This window comes from Artemia franciscana, chromosome 17 (assembly GCF_032884065.1).
Source record: "Artemia franciscana chromosome 17, ASM3288406v1, whole genome shotgun sequence".
NCBI classification, from domain to species: domain Eukaryota; kingdom Metazoa; phylum Arthropoda; class Branchiopoda; order Anostraca; family Artemiidae; genus Artemia; species Artemia franciscana.
In genome coordinates this window covers 15,017,006-15,035,746 of record NC_088879.1, presented here as the reverse complement: position 1 = coordinate 15,035,746, position 18,741 = coordinate 15,017,006, and the positions used below count along the sequence as shown (strand labels likewise).

Below are 18,741 nucleotides of genomic sequence, written 5' to 3'. Positions count from 1 at the left end.
GATATTCTATTCTACAATGGCTACCCAATCAATCTCATTGAAAATATAATAGATAGACGATTAAAAAAGGTAAAATAGGGAGCCCGTCCCCCTTGATTCAGTTACACTGGCGATTGAGAAAAAAACTTTCACTAGACTACCATACGTCTCGAAACTCAGCGACAAACTAGGAAAAAACAAACAAAAAAAAGACGAGTTGGCGGAGGTCTTTGTCGAAATATTTGCTTGTTTTTCATATTTTGCTACTGGCTGACGAAATCTTCGTTTTTCACCTATTTGATTTTTCTCTTTTCATTTATTATTTCCTTTCTTGTTTTCATACGTATATTTGAGTCAGGAGGGGGCGCTGCAATAAATTTTTTCAGGCAACGCCAACCATAGGAAAAGCCTTGTCTGCAAGGCTGCTGTTGAACAATTTTTTTTCAGATTGTAGGACATGAGTTTCGATTTTTTTTTTCTATATTAAAAAGCTTCCTACTTAGCTTCTTAAGGCATCTTTCTATTTGATTTTTCAAGAAATTGGAGCGAGTTTTGATAATTCTAACAATTTACTCGCATTCAGAACTTTTTTTTTTTTAATGATTTAAACAAAAAAGGACAACATACATCAATTTAAAATATAGTTAAAAACTACCTTCACTGTTAAAGTTACAATGATTATACTTTAAATAATACAGGTTATTTATTAGTAGTAGTAGAACAACTTTTATTATCAAAACAATGAAATATCGTACTGATAGCACAGCAAAAGCATAGCTTCCGAGACTGTGCTAATGGAAAACAAAAAATCACGAGAAAAAAAATATTGAAGTAATCTTCATCGTCAGAGTAATAATATTGCAGTAATCTTAGGAATCATTCCAATTTCATTAACGGCAGAGTATCCAATAAAAGAGTATCCAATATATCTTATATATGGAAAGACACACCTAGGTACCGAAGCTTTGGACAATATGTCTTCACAGTTTCGAGCGTTTTGCTAGTCACTTCACGACAACCCTGGAAAGAAGGAGAGAAAATAAAGCTCATGATTTCAAAAAAAGAGACAAAAATTCTAGGGCAATTAAAACAAAATCAACATTAATTTAAAATGCTTCTCAATGCTTTCACCTAAAAAAAAATTATTTCTTTAGGCGTTCGTGTTCATCTTTTTTTTTCTCTCCTTTTCTTCGTGGAAAATGGAAAACAATTAAATTGTAAAATAAAATGTAAAAAAAAATTAACAGCAGGAATATGAAGTATTCATTAATAATTTTATAGCACATTTACTCTTTTTATTTGACAATTAATATTCAAAACTTTGTTTTTCCGTTTTTCAATGCTTTTGAAGACATGTCAATTGTTAATTGACTATTCCCATTAGTAATTCAATATTAGCGAAAATTATTGCAGAGCAAGTGCGCTGCCTAAGTAAAGAATGATGTTAGGACAATTGTAGTCTTTTCTTCTGACCAAGGCACAGCATAGAGAAGGGATTCTCATATAATCTTCGAAAGGCACTCGTTCGATTGGAAATTGAAACTTCTTGTGCTCTCTTTTAAAGTGAAAGTGATTTGAGGGCAATAAGCCTCCCCCTCACGATCCCTATTTCCCCAAACATATCGAAACTAAATTTTGAGATCTCCATTTTGTTCAACATGGTTGAAAGGTCTTTGGGACTTTGGAAATTAAGTATTTGGGGCTGACAACTTTCTCCACCCCCAAAGCCCTCAGGGGCAGGGGCTATAAGTTATACTAGTTGGCTAATGTTAACATATATAATTTTTGTGGAAGAGGTGAGGGGACTAGCTCGATTGGAAATAATAAGTTCTAAAGCCCTTTTTGAAAGTTAAAGAGTCGGAGGCTAACAAGAGCCCCCTGGTCCTCTTTTTCCAAAATGTATTAAATAGACATTTTGAGAAAGCCATTATATTCAAAATAGTACAAAGATCATATAAAAAGGCCTTCGTGGTTGATTGAAAACCCTAGAGCATGGGGGAAAGGGTTGCAAGTCATGCCCCAGGGCATATAAGATTTCTGTGGAAGGGGTGGTCACATAAACTTTAGAAGAGGCTCATCTGATTAGAAACTAAAGGTTCTAGGTTCTGGTTCCCTTTATAAGAGCCAAAAGTGATAAAAGACAACCAACATCCTCTTCCCCGAATTCCTCTTTTAACTAACTACATCTCATGGATACTTTGAGATAGCCATCGAAAGTAAGTTCAAATAACATATAGCAGTGCCTCCAAGCACTGCTATGGATCACACCCTTGGGGGCCTGAGCTCCCAAGATTTTTCCTCAATCCAATTCTGTTCTTTTTCTGTTTTTTTTTACAATGTTTTGTAGTAAACTTGTCAATTTGGTCAATTATTCGTAGCTCATTTACCCAATTAATAACCAAACAAACAAAGCTTTCCTATGAACGTAAAGAGCAAAGTTGAAACTTAAAACGAACAAAATTTATTTATCTTCATTCGGTTCAGTATATATCTGCAAAATTGACATAAAAATCTTTTGACTGCTGCTAGCTTCCCCCTATTTTACGAACATAGAAACTCGTGCTTTGATGAATCAGCTTTTCTTCGTGTTACCAGATAAACGTTCGGTAGCACCGGAAGTTATAGCTATTGGTCAATTCACAATTTGACATTAGATTGAAAAGTAGCTTTGTAGCTAAAATTTCAAAATGGATAAAAAGAAACAATCTGAATACGAGCATAGAATGGATAATAGACGAAGACTGATGGCTGAATGTAGAATGGGATAGAAGGATATTTGCGGATATTTAGTAAAATATCCAGAAATCGAAAGGTAAGTTTTTACTAATAATAAACCCCCTCCCCCTCAAACAAATCCTTAATTTTAGTTTTGTTACTAATTGAATGGCCCAATAGGGCTTTCGTGTGAATAAATCTATCCATCTATTCATCTTAATTACATAGCTAATTTGGTTGTAATTATAGGAATGAAACAGTTAAAGGCAATATAGGCCAAGAACAGAACCACGGGATCTGAGGGGGCGACCCCCCCCCAAGACATTTCTGGCACTCTTATTCCGTTCTTGTTTCTAACCTTTTTTAAAATAAACTTGTCAACTTAGTGCCCACCTTGAGTCACATTGGCGCCCTTGGTACAGTGGCCTGCCCAAGATTTTGCTGTTGATCTGCTAGATATTTAGACATGAAACTACCCGCACGATCAGTTTACGAATCATTTCGTCATAAGATTATAAGAAAAACCTCGGTTTCGGGGAAAATTATTCATATAATTAAACTCGGTTATTAGTTGAAGTACTGATTCTGAGGGCAGATCTTCATCTTCAGATTGTGTTTTCTTTTTTAGTTATTTTAGCAGATTTTTTCGATTCTCTTTCTTAAAAGCACGTCAATTTAGGGTACGGTTTCCGAGAGTTATTGATAGGGGTATGAGGATGGGTCACGGGAGAGGAGACACATTATAGCGGGGTTTTGGGAAATGTGTCGGATATTGAAGTTTGCCGAGTGGGACTTGGGAGAGCTAATTCACATGCTCTATCTTATTGAGTTTCCTGTCTGTAGTAAGAAACAGGATAGAATACCATCTTCCTAGGACAAAGTCCTAGAGGAACGTCGTCTGTTTCATCTGAACATAATTTGAAAGTAGGAAACTATTCAGATCGATACGGTCGACGTAGACTAGCTGATTCACAAGGATCAATTATCTCAAGCTCTATCGTTCCTACAAGACAACTTGGGAGACTGTTCATATTTTTTTTATTGCCCTTGTCTCCCTCTTTTTCGTCATTGACTACCCCGATATTACCCCCATATTTTTATTATTATTAACCCTAGAGCTTCTTTGATAGAAGCACATTTTTTGGGGCCCATCTGCAAAAAAGAAGTGATCGCCTGCAACGAAACATGTGAAAAATTTTAGGTCTGCGAAACGCCAGACGTTCCCGGTTGGGAGTACTTTTGGTTAACTGAAACTGCATACTCTATTTGCAGACTTTTTGGTGCAATTATTTCATAGATTCAAGAGTGGTGATTATAGAAGAATAAAAAGCTGAAACAAGAGGTTTCAACCACTTGCATTCCCTGGTACTCCATTAGAACCCGAGAGCTTTCAAAAACATACTTTTTCCTATATTAAAAAAAAAATCCAGAGAACGAAACTAAATCCCGGTCCGAAAAAAATTGAGAACTTCTGTGATTCTTATGACAGTTTAAGGGACGCTTAAAATTTGCCCTAGCTGCTACCGTGTTAGTCATAAAAAATTTAAAGTAAGGTGTTCCCAGTTGGGAACGTTGGGCGCTAATGAGTTAAGATAGAAATTATTAATACACGTGTAAAAACAGAATTTTGACAGTGTTTCGACAAAACAACTTATATTGGCAGAACATCCAAGACCATCCATTTCTGAAGTGAACAACATCATCATAAGAAAATGCTCTATCACTACTTAGGGCGCATTTTTTAGAATATTTTTCTTATTTTTTACTGCTTAACAGGGAATTTTACAAAGAAAAAAAATGACCTAACTGGTAGTAACGAAATGAATACTCAGAATTGATAATTTAGTACTTGATTGAGCACTGGAGGTCAATATACTGATCAGAAAGAATTAATGAAACCCTATAAATTTGTTTAGAAAAAAAGCTAACTCAGACAAACAAATTTGCCAAGACACTGTGGATTTACGGTCGACGAGAGTTGAGAAAAATATCAACTATTTTGAGTCGCCTACCTTCACTAGGATTTTTAAAGAGTTTTCTTGAACAAGAAAAAAACAATTTATTTCAGATGCCACGAGTCTGTCGTTTCCCCAAGTTCAGGATGCTCATTCAAATTCAAAGACTACGATAACTTCAAGATTCCCGTTACCCGTTGCATCTAGTTCTCACACAAATTCGACTACAGAGACACTGCCTACCGACTTCGCCACGGATAACGAACTGTCACTTTTTCCACGACTTTTCCCGACTTTTTCCCACGATTCCGACAAAGACATTGAAGTGAAACATTCTGATCAGTTACCAGAAGGATCGAAAGAGGATACAAGAACCAAGATGCAGCAGATGGAGACGACACATCCATGTAGCAGAACATCCTCCTCGCTTGATACCGGCATCCCGCCCTCCTCTGACTTCGGTTTCGCAGTGATACTAAAAGAAACAAACTAACTAACATCTGGAGATATTGAATTTTTTCTTAAGAAAAGATGGAAGCCAAAGAACCTAGCAGAAGTTCCTACTTCAATACATAGACGAAGGGGGAGGAAGTTACTCGTCAACTTAACATTGAGCTTCTTGTCCGGTTTCCCTTGCTGTGGTGAGCCGTCACCAAGAACACGAGGGACTTTGGTGTAGTGTTTGTGTCATAATAAGAAACTCCAATAGCGGTGGAGGGTGGTCGGCTGTGTGTGGGCGAAAAGATGGTGCACTTACACAACATGCCAAGTCGCAGTATTATATGAATTACCAGTTTTGAGCTGCAGCGCCTTTTGCTTCGTTCAAGCAAGAGGATCAAGATGTCAGGAATGCCTTGGACTCTAAAAGAATGAAATAAATACGCCAGAACCGTGAATTATTTACAAGCACAGTGGAGACAATTAAACTTTCCAGGGCACAGCGTTAGTAAGTATGACTCTCTTATTGGACCAATACTTGTTTGTTAGCTTTTTGAAAGGCACGCCTGCCTAGAGTCTCAAGCAGCTTGACAAAGAATTTAAATTGACGTAGGACCATTAGATTGCCTAGGATGAGAGGTAAAAAGGCACACCAACCTATGATCTTAGGCGACTTGAACCAAGAATTTAGAATCACATTGGCACCCTTGGTTCAGTGGCCCCCCAAGATTTCTAGATCCACCCCTGGCATATACAATTTATGGTATGGGTGGTCGTATAAACCTCAAGTAGGGCTCATTTGACTAGAAAAACTGGAAGTTCTAGTGCTCTGTATAAATATTAAAAGTGATTGGAAGGCAATCAGCCTCCTCTCCCGCTCATCATTTCTCAAAACATATTCAATCGAAATTTTGAGACAACTATGATGTTAAACATTGTTGAAAGATTCAGTAATTATGCATTTTGGGGATGCCAAAACCCGCACAGCTATCAGGACAAGGGCTGTAAGTTAGGGAATTCGTTAATTATTTACATATGGTATACGTTATTGAGAAATGTGGGCATGTTTGATCTTTCACTTCCAAAAAGACAAAAGGCATTCAATTTACTTTCAGAGAATACCGAGGAAAATTTTGAGCAACATTAATACACGCTATGCGCATACGGGTTGTCAAAAGGGCGTAACTCTAGAATGCCTAAGCATACTAATTCTAGCAAGCATCTAGCAAGATGATCAATTGACCAAAAAGGCGACGTTTGCACACTATTACAACTACCACTACTTCTACTGGTATATTAAATGCTACTACTACTACTACTACTACTCACTAAAACTACTGCTTCTGAAGAAAGAGCTACAAAGGCTGTGGATATTGAAATAAACATTCCAGGGAGTGTCGAGGGGAAAATTGAATTAAATCAAAACATACTATCTGCATACCGATTGCTGATATGGGCGTATCATCAGTATTTTTGGAACAGCTTACTGTATCAAGAGGAAATTTTGGAGCATCATGGGTGGAATATTCAACTGACCAAAAGCAACGCGCACCTACTACTGCTGCCATTACAGTTACTCTTACTACTAATAATACGCTATTACAAATTGCCAAAGATCGTCCTTTTCGGCCAACCGTCTTGGGCTAAACGGGAAGCAGATCATCCAGAGTTTGGGCAGGAGGACATAGCAAAGAAAGATTTAAAAGAAATAAGAACTTCCAAGGAGGGTGTAAACAGGGAGGCTTTGCGTAGATTAGGGTGGAAGAGGGAGCGTGCGTAGCTGTATTGGCCTTAGGTGGATTGGTGCTGTGATTAGTAGTTAGTAGTAGTAGTAGTACTGCCACAGTTGTTCCAACTATTACTACTCCTACTAAGATACTGTACAATTTAGGCTATGAGAAATGCTAGGAAAAAATTTGAGGCTACGAAAAAATTTGACAGAATATTGAGGGCAAAGTTTAACTAAATCAAAACATGCTTTGAGGATACATATTGCTAATACAATAGTATTAGCAATATTTTTGGAACAGCTTACCGTATCTATAGGACACTTCTGGGGCATCATGGGTGGCATGTTCAACTGACCGAAAGGCAACGTGTGTCTGCTACTACTGCTATTAATACTGCTGCTACTAGTGTTCCTACTACTACCATTACTCCTATGACACTAGTAAAATCAAGGCTATGCATATTAAGGGGAAAATTTGACAAATATTGAGGTGGAATTTGAAAAAAATCAAAACACACAATGTGCATGCATGTTTTTAAAACGTATCTCATGGAAATATTTGAGTCTTAACTTGGAGATTACACTATAGAGATTACTTTTAGGGAAAAATCTATTCACAAAAAGATAACATGAGCATGCCCCCTACTAACACTGCTACTTTTACAGATACTGCTGCTACTAAACTATTCAAGCTACTACTTCCATTGCAATAACTTGTAAGCCTTTGAGTAGTCAAGTCAAAAAGATATTAAATGGAGTCCAAAGGGCACATCAGCAATATTTTTTGAAGGGCTTACCGTATCAAAGTGAAAATATCGGGGCATTAAGAAGGGGATATTCAACTGACCAAAAGGCAACACATTCTTGCTATTACTGCTGTTGATACTATTGCTACAACTGTAATTACAACTAATAATAATACACTGCTACTACTACTTTCCCTACAGCAACCATAACTACTATCACGAAAGTATAGCAGTTAAAAATAGAGATGAAACCTTTTAATCAACAGTGAACAGATATAAAATTTTTAACTGGATATTTCGAAGACTTATATTGTTCATCATCAGCATTAAAACTCTAATGTAAAAAGCGGTAAAATGGAAAGGCAGTGTGGTCTTCGAAGTTATCTATAACAGCTGTCCTACTAGTACTACCAAGGCTAAGTCTATGGAGGTGAAAATTTTAGAGAATATTGGGAGTAAATTTGAACTAATTTAAAATGCACTATGTGCATTGAGATTGTCAAAAGAGTATATTCAAGACCATCCATTTCTGAAGTGAGCATTATCATCATAAGAAAATGCTGTATCTTTACTTAAGGCGCATTTTTGAGAATTTTTTTTCTTAAATTCCACTGCTTCACGGGGAATTTTACAAAGAAAAAATGACCTAACTGGTTGCAACGAGAGGAATACTCAGAATTCATAATTAAGGACTTGATTGAGCACTGGAGGTCAATATACTGATCAGACAGGATTAATTAAACCCTATAAATTCGTTTAGAAAAAAACTAACTCACAAAAACAAATTTGCTTAGACACTGAGGATTTACGGTCGACGAGAGTTGAGAAAAATATCAATTATTTTGAGTCGCCTACCTTCACTAATATTCTTAAAGGGTTTTCTTTAACAAGAGAAAAACAAAACAAAATTTCTTTCAGATGCCACAAGTCTGTCGTTTCCCTCTGTTCATGATGCTCATTCGAATTCAAAGACTCTGACGATAACTTCAAGTTTCCCATTACCCTTTGCCTCTAGTTCTCACACAAATTCGACTACAGAGACACTGCCTACCAACTTCGCCAAGGATAACGAACTGTCACCGCCTTTTTCCCACGATTCCGATACAGACATTGAAGTGAAACATTCTGATCAGCTAGGAGAAGGATCGAGAGATGATACAAGAACTAAGATGCAGCAGATGGAAACGACATACTCAAGAAGCAGTACATTCTCCTCGCTTTACACCGGCATCACACCCTCCTCTGACTTCGGTTTCACAGTGATACTAAAAGAAACGAACCAACTAACATGTGGAGATATAACTTTTTTTTAACAAAATATGGAAGCCACAGAACCAATCCGGAGTTCTGACTTCAAAACAAAGACGAATGGGGGATGAAGTTACTCATCGACTTAACATTAAGCTTCTTGCTAGGTTTCCCTGGCTGTGGTGAACCGTCACCAAGAACACGAGGGACTTTGGTGTAGTGTTTGTGTCATAATGAGAAACTCCAATAGCGGTGGAGAGTGGTCGGCTGTGTCTGGGGGAAAAGATGGTGCCATTAAACAACATGCCATTTCACAGTATTATATGAATTACCAGTGTAGAGCTACAGCACTTTTAGCTTCGTTCAAGCAAGAGGATCAAGATGTCAGGAATGCCTTAGACTCTGAAAGAATGAAACAAATAAACCAGAACCGTGAATTATTTACAAACGATGTGGAGACAATTAAACTGTGCAGGGCAAAGCGGGAGTAAATATGACTTTCTTATTGAACCAATGCTTCTTTGTTAGCATTTTGCTTGTTAGCTTTTAGAGAGGCACACCCACTTAGAGTCTCAGGCAGGATGACCAAAATTTAAATTGACACAGGACGAATAGATTGCCTAGGATGAGAGGTAAACAAGGCACCCTTGGTTCAGTGGCCCCCCAAATATTTATTTCTAGTTCCACCCCTGGCATATAAAGTTTTATGGTATGGGCGGTCGTATAAACCTCAAGTAGGGCTCATTAGAATAGAAAAATTGGAAGTTCTACTGACCTGTATAAGCAATAAAAGTGATTGGAAGGCAATCAGCCTCAGCCCCCGCTCATCATTTCTCAAAGCATATTCAATCAAAATTTTGAGACAACTATGATGATCAACATTGTTGAAAGATTCAGTAATTATGCATTTTGGGGATGTTAAAACCCCCACAGCTATCAGGACAAGAACTGTAAGTTAGGGAATTCGTTAATTGTTTACATATGATATATGTTATTGAGAAATGTGAGCATGTTTGATCTTTCATTTCCAAAAAGACAAAAGGCATTCAAGTGACTTCCAGATAATATAGAGGAAAATTTTTAGTAACATTAATACACGCAACATGAATACAGGTTGTCAAAAGGGTGTAACTCAAGAATGCCTATGTATACTAATTTGGAACTTACAGCAGATGATAAGCAAGATGATCAATTGACCAAAAAGGCACCGTTTACACGCTATTACAACTACAACTACTTCTACTGGTAAATTTAATACTACTACTACTACTACTGCTCACTGAAACTACTGCTTCTGAAAAAAGAACTATACGAAGGCTATGGATATCGAAATAAACATTCCAGGGAGTGTTGAGGGGAAAGTTGAATTAAAACAAAACACACTATCTGCATACCGATTGCTGATACGGGCGTATCATCAGTACTTTTCGAACGGCTTAGTGTATAAAGAGGCAATTTTGGAGCATGAAGAGTGGGATATTCAACTGACCAATCAGTCTTGGGCTAAATGGAAAGCAGGTTATCCGCAGTTTTGGGAGGCGGATGTCGTAAAGAAAGATTTAAGAGAAATAGGAACTTCCTGGGAGGGTGTAAAGAGGGAGACTTTGTGTAGATTAGTGCGGAAGGGGAGCGTGCGCAGCTGTATTGGTCTTAGGCGGATTGGTGCTGTGGTGAGTTAGTAGTAGTAGTAGTACTACCATAGCTGTTCCTACTATTACCACTCCTACTATGATACTGTACAATTAAGGCTATGAGAAAATGCTTGGAGAACGTTTGAGACTTGGAGAAAATTTTACAGATATTGAGAGCAAAGTTTAACTAAATCAAAACATGCTTTGAGGATACATATTGCTGATACAAGTATATTAGCAATATTTTTGGAACGGCTTACCGTATCCATAGGACACTTCTGGGGCATCATGGGTGGGATGTTCAACTGACCGAAAGGCAACGTGTATCTGCTACTACTATCATTACTGCTATGACACTAGGAAAATTAAGGCTATGCATATTAACGGAAAAATGTGACAAAATATTGAGGTGGAATTTGAACAAATCAAAACACACTATGTGCATACATGTTTTAAAAAAAGCACGTCTCATGGAAAGATTTGATTCTTAACTTGGAGATTACGCTATAGAGATTGCTTTTAGGGTAAAATCAATTAACAAAAAGGTATAATGTGCATGCCCACTACTAACACTGCTACTTTTGCTGATACTACTAATACTACTGCTACTAAACTACTCAAGCTACTACTTCCATTGCAAAAACTTGTAAGCCTTTGAGTATTCAAGTCAAAACGATATTAAATGGAGTCCAAAGGGCAAATCAGCAATATTTTTGGAAAGGCTTACCGTATCAAAGTGAAAATTTCGGAGTATCATGAACAAGGTATTCAACTGACCGAAAGGCAACACATTCATGCTACTACTGCTGTTAAAACTACTGCTACTAATGTAATTACATCTAATAATAATACAATACTACTGCTACTACTTTTCCTACAGCCACCATAACTACTGTGTTACTAGTACTACTAAGGCTAAGTCTATGGAGGTGAAAATTTTAGAGAATATTAAGAGCAAATTTGAACTAAATTAAAATGCATTATGAGCATTGAGATTGCCAAAAGATTATATCTTACGAATCGATTTGTGCATTAAGTTGAAATTCAAAAACTCTCACACTACTAGCAATACTACTACCACTGCTACATTTAGTAGTTCTACTACTACTATTAATCCGACTACTATTTCTATTGCAACTACATGAAGGGCTAAGAGCATTAAGACGAAAATTTTGAGAAGAATACATATCGGCAACGTCACAGCAATGGCTAATTATAAAAACTGTTCCAAAGGATATGAAGGGGAAATTTTCACGGGAATATGAATTGGATCAGAACACACCGTCTGTAGGCAGGCTGTCAAATGGGCATATCAGCAATATCTTACGAACAGTTTTGTATGTAAGTTGGAACCAAGAGGGTATTTTGTGGGGGATTCCGACTTTACCAAACAACAATATTTGAATACTAATCCTACTACTTTTATTTACAATGCTACTATTACTACTACTGCCACTACTACTACTAGATCTCCCATGCCTTCTGAAGACATGACTATAATTAGCAATTTACTAAAATATACCAATGAATGTGCATTGTCAGTTTTTATATACATATAATGATATTTAATCCTTAAAGTTTTAGGGTAATAATTTTTTTATCTACTAAAGTGAAAGAGATAAAACATTTAAAATGTTTTTTATGCTAAAAATTATATTCAAGTCTTGAGAAGGTTGTGAGCCCTACTTATGTTAACTTCTGCTTCTTTTGAGTTATTATAGCTGGTGATAAACAAGATATTTCCTGAAAACATTTATTTTTGTATGTAGTGCAATAACTTTGCGGTTGTTAAAATAATATGCATTTTTATGGTCAAGTTTTTAGAATAATTTTGATTGTCTATTGAAAGTTACTCAAATTATGGCTGGTAAATGACTATAAAAAGCGTTATAGGTTAGTTTGTTGTTGTCAGTCTACGTACGAACTTTTGACTCCTAAATCAATATTCTTAGTTTTTATACATTCAGTGAAACGGCTTTTGTACTTTCAGTGAAACGCTACTTTTCTATAATCTCACAAACATAGCGACAAGCCTATGGCTTTTTCCTGTTTTGAATAAAATGAATAAATAAAACAGGAAAATACCATTAGTATTTTATTTGCACTAGTTTTGTCGATATATATTAGATAGGTTGTGAAGCAATAATTGTTGTTCGTTTTAAGTCTCAGCCTCGCTATTCACTTCCCTCAGAACAATTTATTTGTTTAAATCAATAGCTGTATAACAACCAAAATCAAATCGAAAGAAACTACGGCTTTAAGGAATAAACAGACCTAAGAAGGAACCAGAGAATAAAGCTGTTGTCATCGTAATGTTTTTGACATTTTACCATTATATGCTAAATTTAACTCCGAATCCGGGTAGGTTGTTTCTCATTGAAGTACAAAGGACTGCAAAATAAAAACATATTTTTCTCCCTAGCTCCATCTCAGGACTATTCATGACTAAGACCAGGATGAGCTTTCTTTTGGTTATTAGAAGAATATTAAGGTAAAAACACTAGGCAAAGTTTTCCTTGACATTATTGCATTGAACCGTGAAATAAAGCAAAAAGAAGGGGAAACTAATCCTGTAAATTGACTAGACTATTCGCTTATAGACATTCAAGCATAACTATTTTTCTTGTTTTAAACACAGAATGTTGATGACACATTATTTGCTTTTTACATGATTGGCGTGAATACTAGATGAATACCCTCAAGGTAATACCCAAAATTCGTATAAATGCTTTAATGACATTAACTATGCGTTAAATATGGATTTGTATTTTGGAATTTCAGCCATTAATCTAATTTGATACTCAGACATTATATGACAAGAATAAATTAATAAAAGTAATATTGTCAGAAGTGAAAGAAAATAAGGATTTTATTGACATGTAATCAATCTGAAACGCTAAAAAAAAAAGAAAAAAAGAAAAGAAAAAAAAAAAAACGCTGAAAACAAAATATGGTCTGAAACGTTAAGTTGACAAATTTAACGAAATAGAATGATTAATCTCTCGAATATCTACTTGTGGGCAAGTCAATTGTCTCGTAGATTGAAGCACAAACTTGAAATAATTGAAACAATAAACGTATTAATGTGTAGCTTAGATAGTTAGCTATAGTTACATAGCTTATTTTTAACTATATAATTATACTATTATACTAACTGTAGCTATTACATACCTATAGTATTAATGTATAGCTTGGGTATAGCTAGTTACAACAGTTAGGCTTATTTTTCCCACCTTATCATATAAAAAAAAATAATAAAAAGAGTAAAGAAATTTTTTTTTACGAAAAATCAACTTCTAAACAAGATAGACAAATAGGAGGATAGATAATACCAGATTAATCCAAACAGGAGTAGTAAATAATGTTAAATGACAGAAAATAATAAAAACGGTTTAAGCTTCTCTCAAACGCGTTGCAATCTATTAAACCCACTGCATATAAAGGGTCAGGAACGCAATATCATTTCAAAATAAAACTTTTCATGTAATGCAGTGGGGATCTGAATACAAATTTCAGTAAACGACAAAACCCCGATCGAACCTTTAACTGCTCAGTTTTAGACAGCAAATCCAAAAATGGTGAAATATACAGTGCGTGAGGCAGAGCTAGGGCACTATACAGTTTAGCAAGTACTCACTTACTATAACTATACTTCAATGCAGCCAATTATGCATAGCTGGTGCGGAAACCTGATATGACATATCAACAGTAAGAATAAGGTTATTATGATTATCTGGACCATAAACAAGGCGGAGTTATTTCAGTGAATAAGACTGTATAATCGATTTACCTGCTACATTAACAGATAAAGAAGACATAGCTTTATCAAGGGCATTATAAGCAGGAAATTCAGTCTTAATAGCCTTAACATTTAGTCCTAAGAGCTTATGACCAGAAATAAAAGAATCAAAGTTTGGCTATAAAGAAGAAAGACTTGAACTCATAAGCAGGACATCATCTGCAGAGCAAATCTAACTAAACTCAAAAATATCACAATAAACTCTCCATTAATTTTCCTATTCACAGTGGTCATAAGAATGCTAAACAAAGTAAGACTTAAAATAGAACCTTTCCTGAGCCTCTAATAAGACGAACAGGCCCAGTTAAAATACATTTTCAAGTTCAACCCTAGCAAAACTAGGATTATACTAATATGAAGGCAACGCAATAATATGGTGCGCAACTCCAAAATCATAGAGACAAAAACAATTTTTGATTGGACTACAAAATGGAATGCTGCTAATGTCTTGCTTCTATTCCTGTTCACTGACCGTGTCAAGAAATTCCACAGTCTAGACACTCTCGCCCGAGTCAACCTAAGATCCACTACCAAACCAATGGGTTAGGTTGAATCCTAAATTCTTGGTTCAACCTGCCTAAGACCATAGACTGGCGTCCCTTGTTTACCTCTCATTTCAGGCAATATAATGGTCCTATGTCAATTTTAAATTCTTGGCGTCCCTTGTTTACCTCGGTAAACAGGTTTGACAAACGCTATGAAATCTTTTTGTTTTGTTATTACCCTTTTTAAGTCTTTTTCTCTATTTGGTACTCTGTCTGTGTTCTCTTTAACTAAATAAAGGTCATAAAAGTAAATAAACAAAAGTTTTAAATAAGTAAAGGCTACCTATAAAATAATGCAGCAATGTGGAAGATACAATCTATTAAAAAATAAAACCCTGAAAAATGGGAACAACCAACTAAAAGTTACCTCCAAGTTGAGGACACGTAGTCTTTTTAATTCCGGAAGGAGTTTAGACAAACCCAAGTCAGTAACTTTGAGGCAATGACTCAAATCCAATTCTTCTATAGATCGCTTGAATGATTCTGGTTGAGCTGCAAGGTTCACAAGACCACAGTCAGTAATCTAGAATTAGAAGACAATTCGAAAAAAATTCGAACATCATAATTGAATTTACATCTAAAACCGGTCCAAATTTAATTGCAGAAAAATGAAAAGTACGTGTAAGGATAGATTAAAAAAAGTTGGTTGTTCTTTACACAGTAAAATATAGGGTATTTATACCCTATGTACTATGAACAAAACTCATATACCCATATAATTTGAACGAAACTGCATCCATATTTCTATTTCAAAGGTTTGGAATTTATTTTATACCTGAGAGCAAAAGACCGACAGAAAACAATAAACAGTTCAAAAGATGATATTTTATCATCATTTATCATTATAAAATCTGATAAATAAATTCTATACATTGAAGTATATAGTGACCAAGTTCCTTTTTTTATGCCTTTTGCAATTTTTTGCTATTTGTCAGAACAGCACATCTTGCAAAAGTTTTTGACACAATGGAAGTGAGAGGAGAATTATTTTGTGAAGAAGGATTAAAGATATTACTTAAAGAATAAAAATGCGTCTGGTTGACGCTTTGCAGCAGTCCCAGAGACCTTTCTAAGTATAGCTTAATTATGCCTGTTTCATGTAATATTACGCAAGGATACTGTTTATTATATAATTATTGACACTCCTAAGTTTGTCTAATGTGTGTGCCATGCCATTGAAATATGATTAAGTGGTCTTAATCGGACTGTTTTCACCTGAGTTAACTGTGGCGCCATCTTTTTTTTGCAAAAATTCTAAGTTTAGCTTAATTGTACCTGTTTCACGCAATATAACGAAGGAATACTATTTATAATATAGTTATTAACACTATTAAGTTAGTCTTATGTGTGCGCCATGCCATTCAAATATGATAAAGGAGTCTTAATTGGACTGTTTTCACCTGAGCTGTGGCGCCATCTTTTTTTGCAAAACTCGTAACATTAAATTTGCCCGGAAGAACGCCAGATGACAGACCACTGCCCCAAGAGCTCCTGTCTAACCGTAAGAAGCAGAAGCGATGCCGCAAGCGTGGCGGAAAACGAGGTCAGCTGATGATCCCAGTTATCGTTTCATTAAGATCAACTAGTCTTGCTCCGAAAACCTCACCCCATCAACGTATCCTTGTTAAGATAGACTGTTCTACAAATGCCAATATGCCATCTCTTATTCCCTTCAATCAAGCTCCGGAATGTTCGACTAGTAGTGATCTGCCTCCCCCTCTATTAAGGTCAGTGACTTTTAATTCGAAAAATAGAATGCCGAATTTTCTCGTTATAAACTGCCAGTCATTGTTTAACAAAATGGAAGAATTTGAAGTTATCGTCCGTCAAAATAGTATCCCAGGTATCGCAGTTACAGAAACTTGGAATCTTGATAGGTTGTCAGGTCATATGGCAGGCTATGAAATTTTCCTGAGCACACGTGCTGATCGAGGTGAGCATAGACTAGGTGGAGGTGTTGCCTTGTACATACGGAAAGACATCCCTTGCAAATTATTACCGGAATTATTTGATCCAGCTCATGCAGTAATCTGGGCTATTTGCAAACCTAAATCTCTTCCCCGGCGCTTTTCTTGTATTATAGTCGCTTCAGTATATTACCCGAAAAGTGCAAGAAACCGGGGTGACTTGGTCTTCTACCTCCAAACGACTGTTGATCACCTGAGAAGTATATACAGTAGCCCTGCTTTTATTATAGGAGGAGACTTTAACCAAACCAAGAAGAGTTGGTTATCATCTTGTTTGTCTTTAAAACAAGTAGTACACATACCCACCCACTCTTTGGGGGGCATATTGGACCTTATACTCACAAATTGTGATGATTTTTACTCCCCTCCCTTTTCTCTTGGTCCCGTTGGTATGTCAGACCACAACGCAATTCTTTGGAAAGCAGGAGAGTCTTTACCAAAGCCCAAACTATCCGGTGTCACCGTTCGTCCTTGTACGGAGTCGGCCATCTGTAAATACGGTCGATGGATTGGCACATATGACTTCCCCGAAGTGTATAATACTGGGCTCATGGAAACTAAGGTATCCGATTTCAATGCCACGTTATACAGTCAATACCTAAAGATCTTTACAACAAAATCATTTGTTATTAGTGAATACGACAAACCATGGATATATCCAGCTATTAAATCACTAATAAAAAGAGAGGTCTCGCCTCTACTCCCGTGGTGATATAATCAACGGCAAGAAATTGCGAAATCAAATAGTCTCTTTGGTAAAGAAAGCCAAAGCTCGGTATGGTCGTGAAACCATGCCCTCCCAATTACTTACTTCAGACCCCAAAAAGTGGCATAACGCTGTGAAAAAGGTGGCAGGCCAAGCTTTTGACAGCAGTGTAAAGATCAGCAATGATGGCGGGTCCTTAATCAGTGCAGAAGAAGTGAGTGAATTCTTCACCAAGATCTGTACTACCTATCCAACTATTACGGCTCATGAGAAGTCCACCATACTTGAAGAATGTGAGCCTGAGAACAACATAATAGTCAGTGGGTTTGATGTTTACACGGAATTACGGAAGATCAAACCGAATACATCTTCATACCCTGGTGAATTATGTGCCAAACTGCTACGTGAATATGCAGCCTTCATAGCATTACCACTGTCAAGCATCATTAACGAGTGTTTTGCTTCTGGCTTTTTCCCGTCATAGTGGAAAAGGGCCTATATTAGAATTATTCCAAAAAAGCGCGCCCCTAGTGCATGTGACGATCTCCGTCTGATCTCACTTACACTTTGTTTGGCGAAAGTAACTGAGGCCTTTATACTCAAGTTTCTTCTGAAACAAATTCATGGGCGTATTGATAAATTCCAGTACGGTGGACTCCCCAGGTGTAGTACTACAATCTACCTAGTAGAGATGTTTGACTGCGTCCTCCAATGGCTTGAAAATGGTAGCTGTTTCGTAGACATTTGCGCAGTGGATTTCCGAAAGGCCTTTGACCTAATCCGCCACCGGACTGCAGGCATGAATCTCCAGGAAATGGGGGCCAAACGATGCACCCTTGGCCTTGTACTTGACTTCTTAACTGGCCGAAAACATAAAGTCTTTGCACTCCACGAAAACGATTCGAATTCATCATGGTCAGATACTTCTTGCGGGGCCCCACAAGGCACAAAATTAGCTGGAATAATTTTCCTGGCTGTAATTAATTCCCTGCTTAGCCATCACGACTACCGTTACAAGTTTGTAGATGATCTGTCCATAGTGCTCGCTTACCTGGTCGAAAACACTACCATTAACGTAGCCAAGTCGAAGATAATTCGTTTCAACCCTCTGAAGCGGAATATAGATATGCCTCTAGTCCCTTTCCTGATTGTGAACGAAATAAAAATCTTAGGAGTAACTTTCACTAGTGACTGTAGTTTCAGTGCCCATATTAATTTAACCGTCCACAAGGCTAATGCAAGCCTTCAGACACTTACCAAAATGAGGCGTTTTGGGTGTGATA

General features: G+C 36.7%; 1 protein-coding gene across 1 annotated transcript in view; it reads right to left on the bottom strand.

Annotated features, from left to right (window-relative positions):
• Nucleotides 1-557: 557 nt before the first annotated feature.
• LOC136037905 (uncharacterized) overlaps nt 558-18,741 on the bottom strand; it is a 30,114-nt gene continuing 11,930 nt past the window's right edge. The window contains exons 3-4 of the mRNA XM_065720763.1: nt 15,153-15,308; nt 558-999 (exon numbers count right to left, since the gene is read on the bottom strand). Coding sequence (XP_065576835.1) covers nt 910-999; nt 15,153-15,308 — 246 coding nt within the window. The 3' untranslated portion in view covers nt 558-909. The remainder of the gene's footprint in view (nt 1,000-15,152; nt 15,309-18,741) is intronic.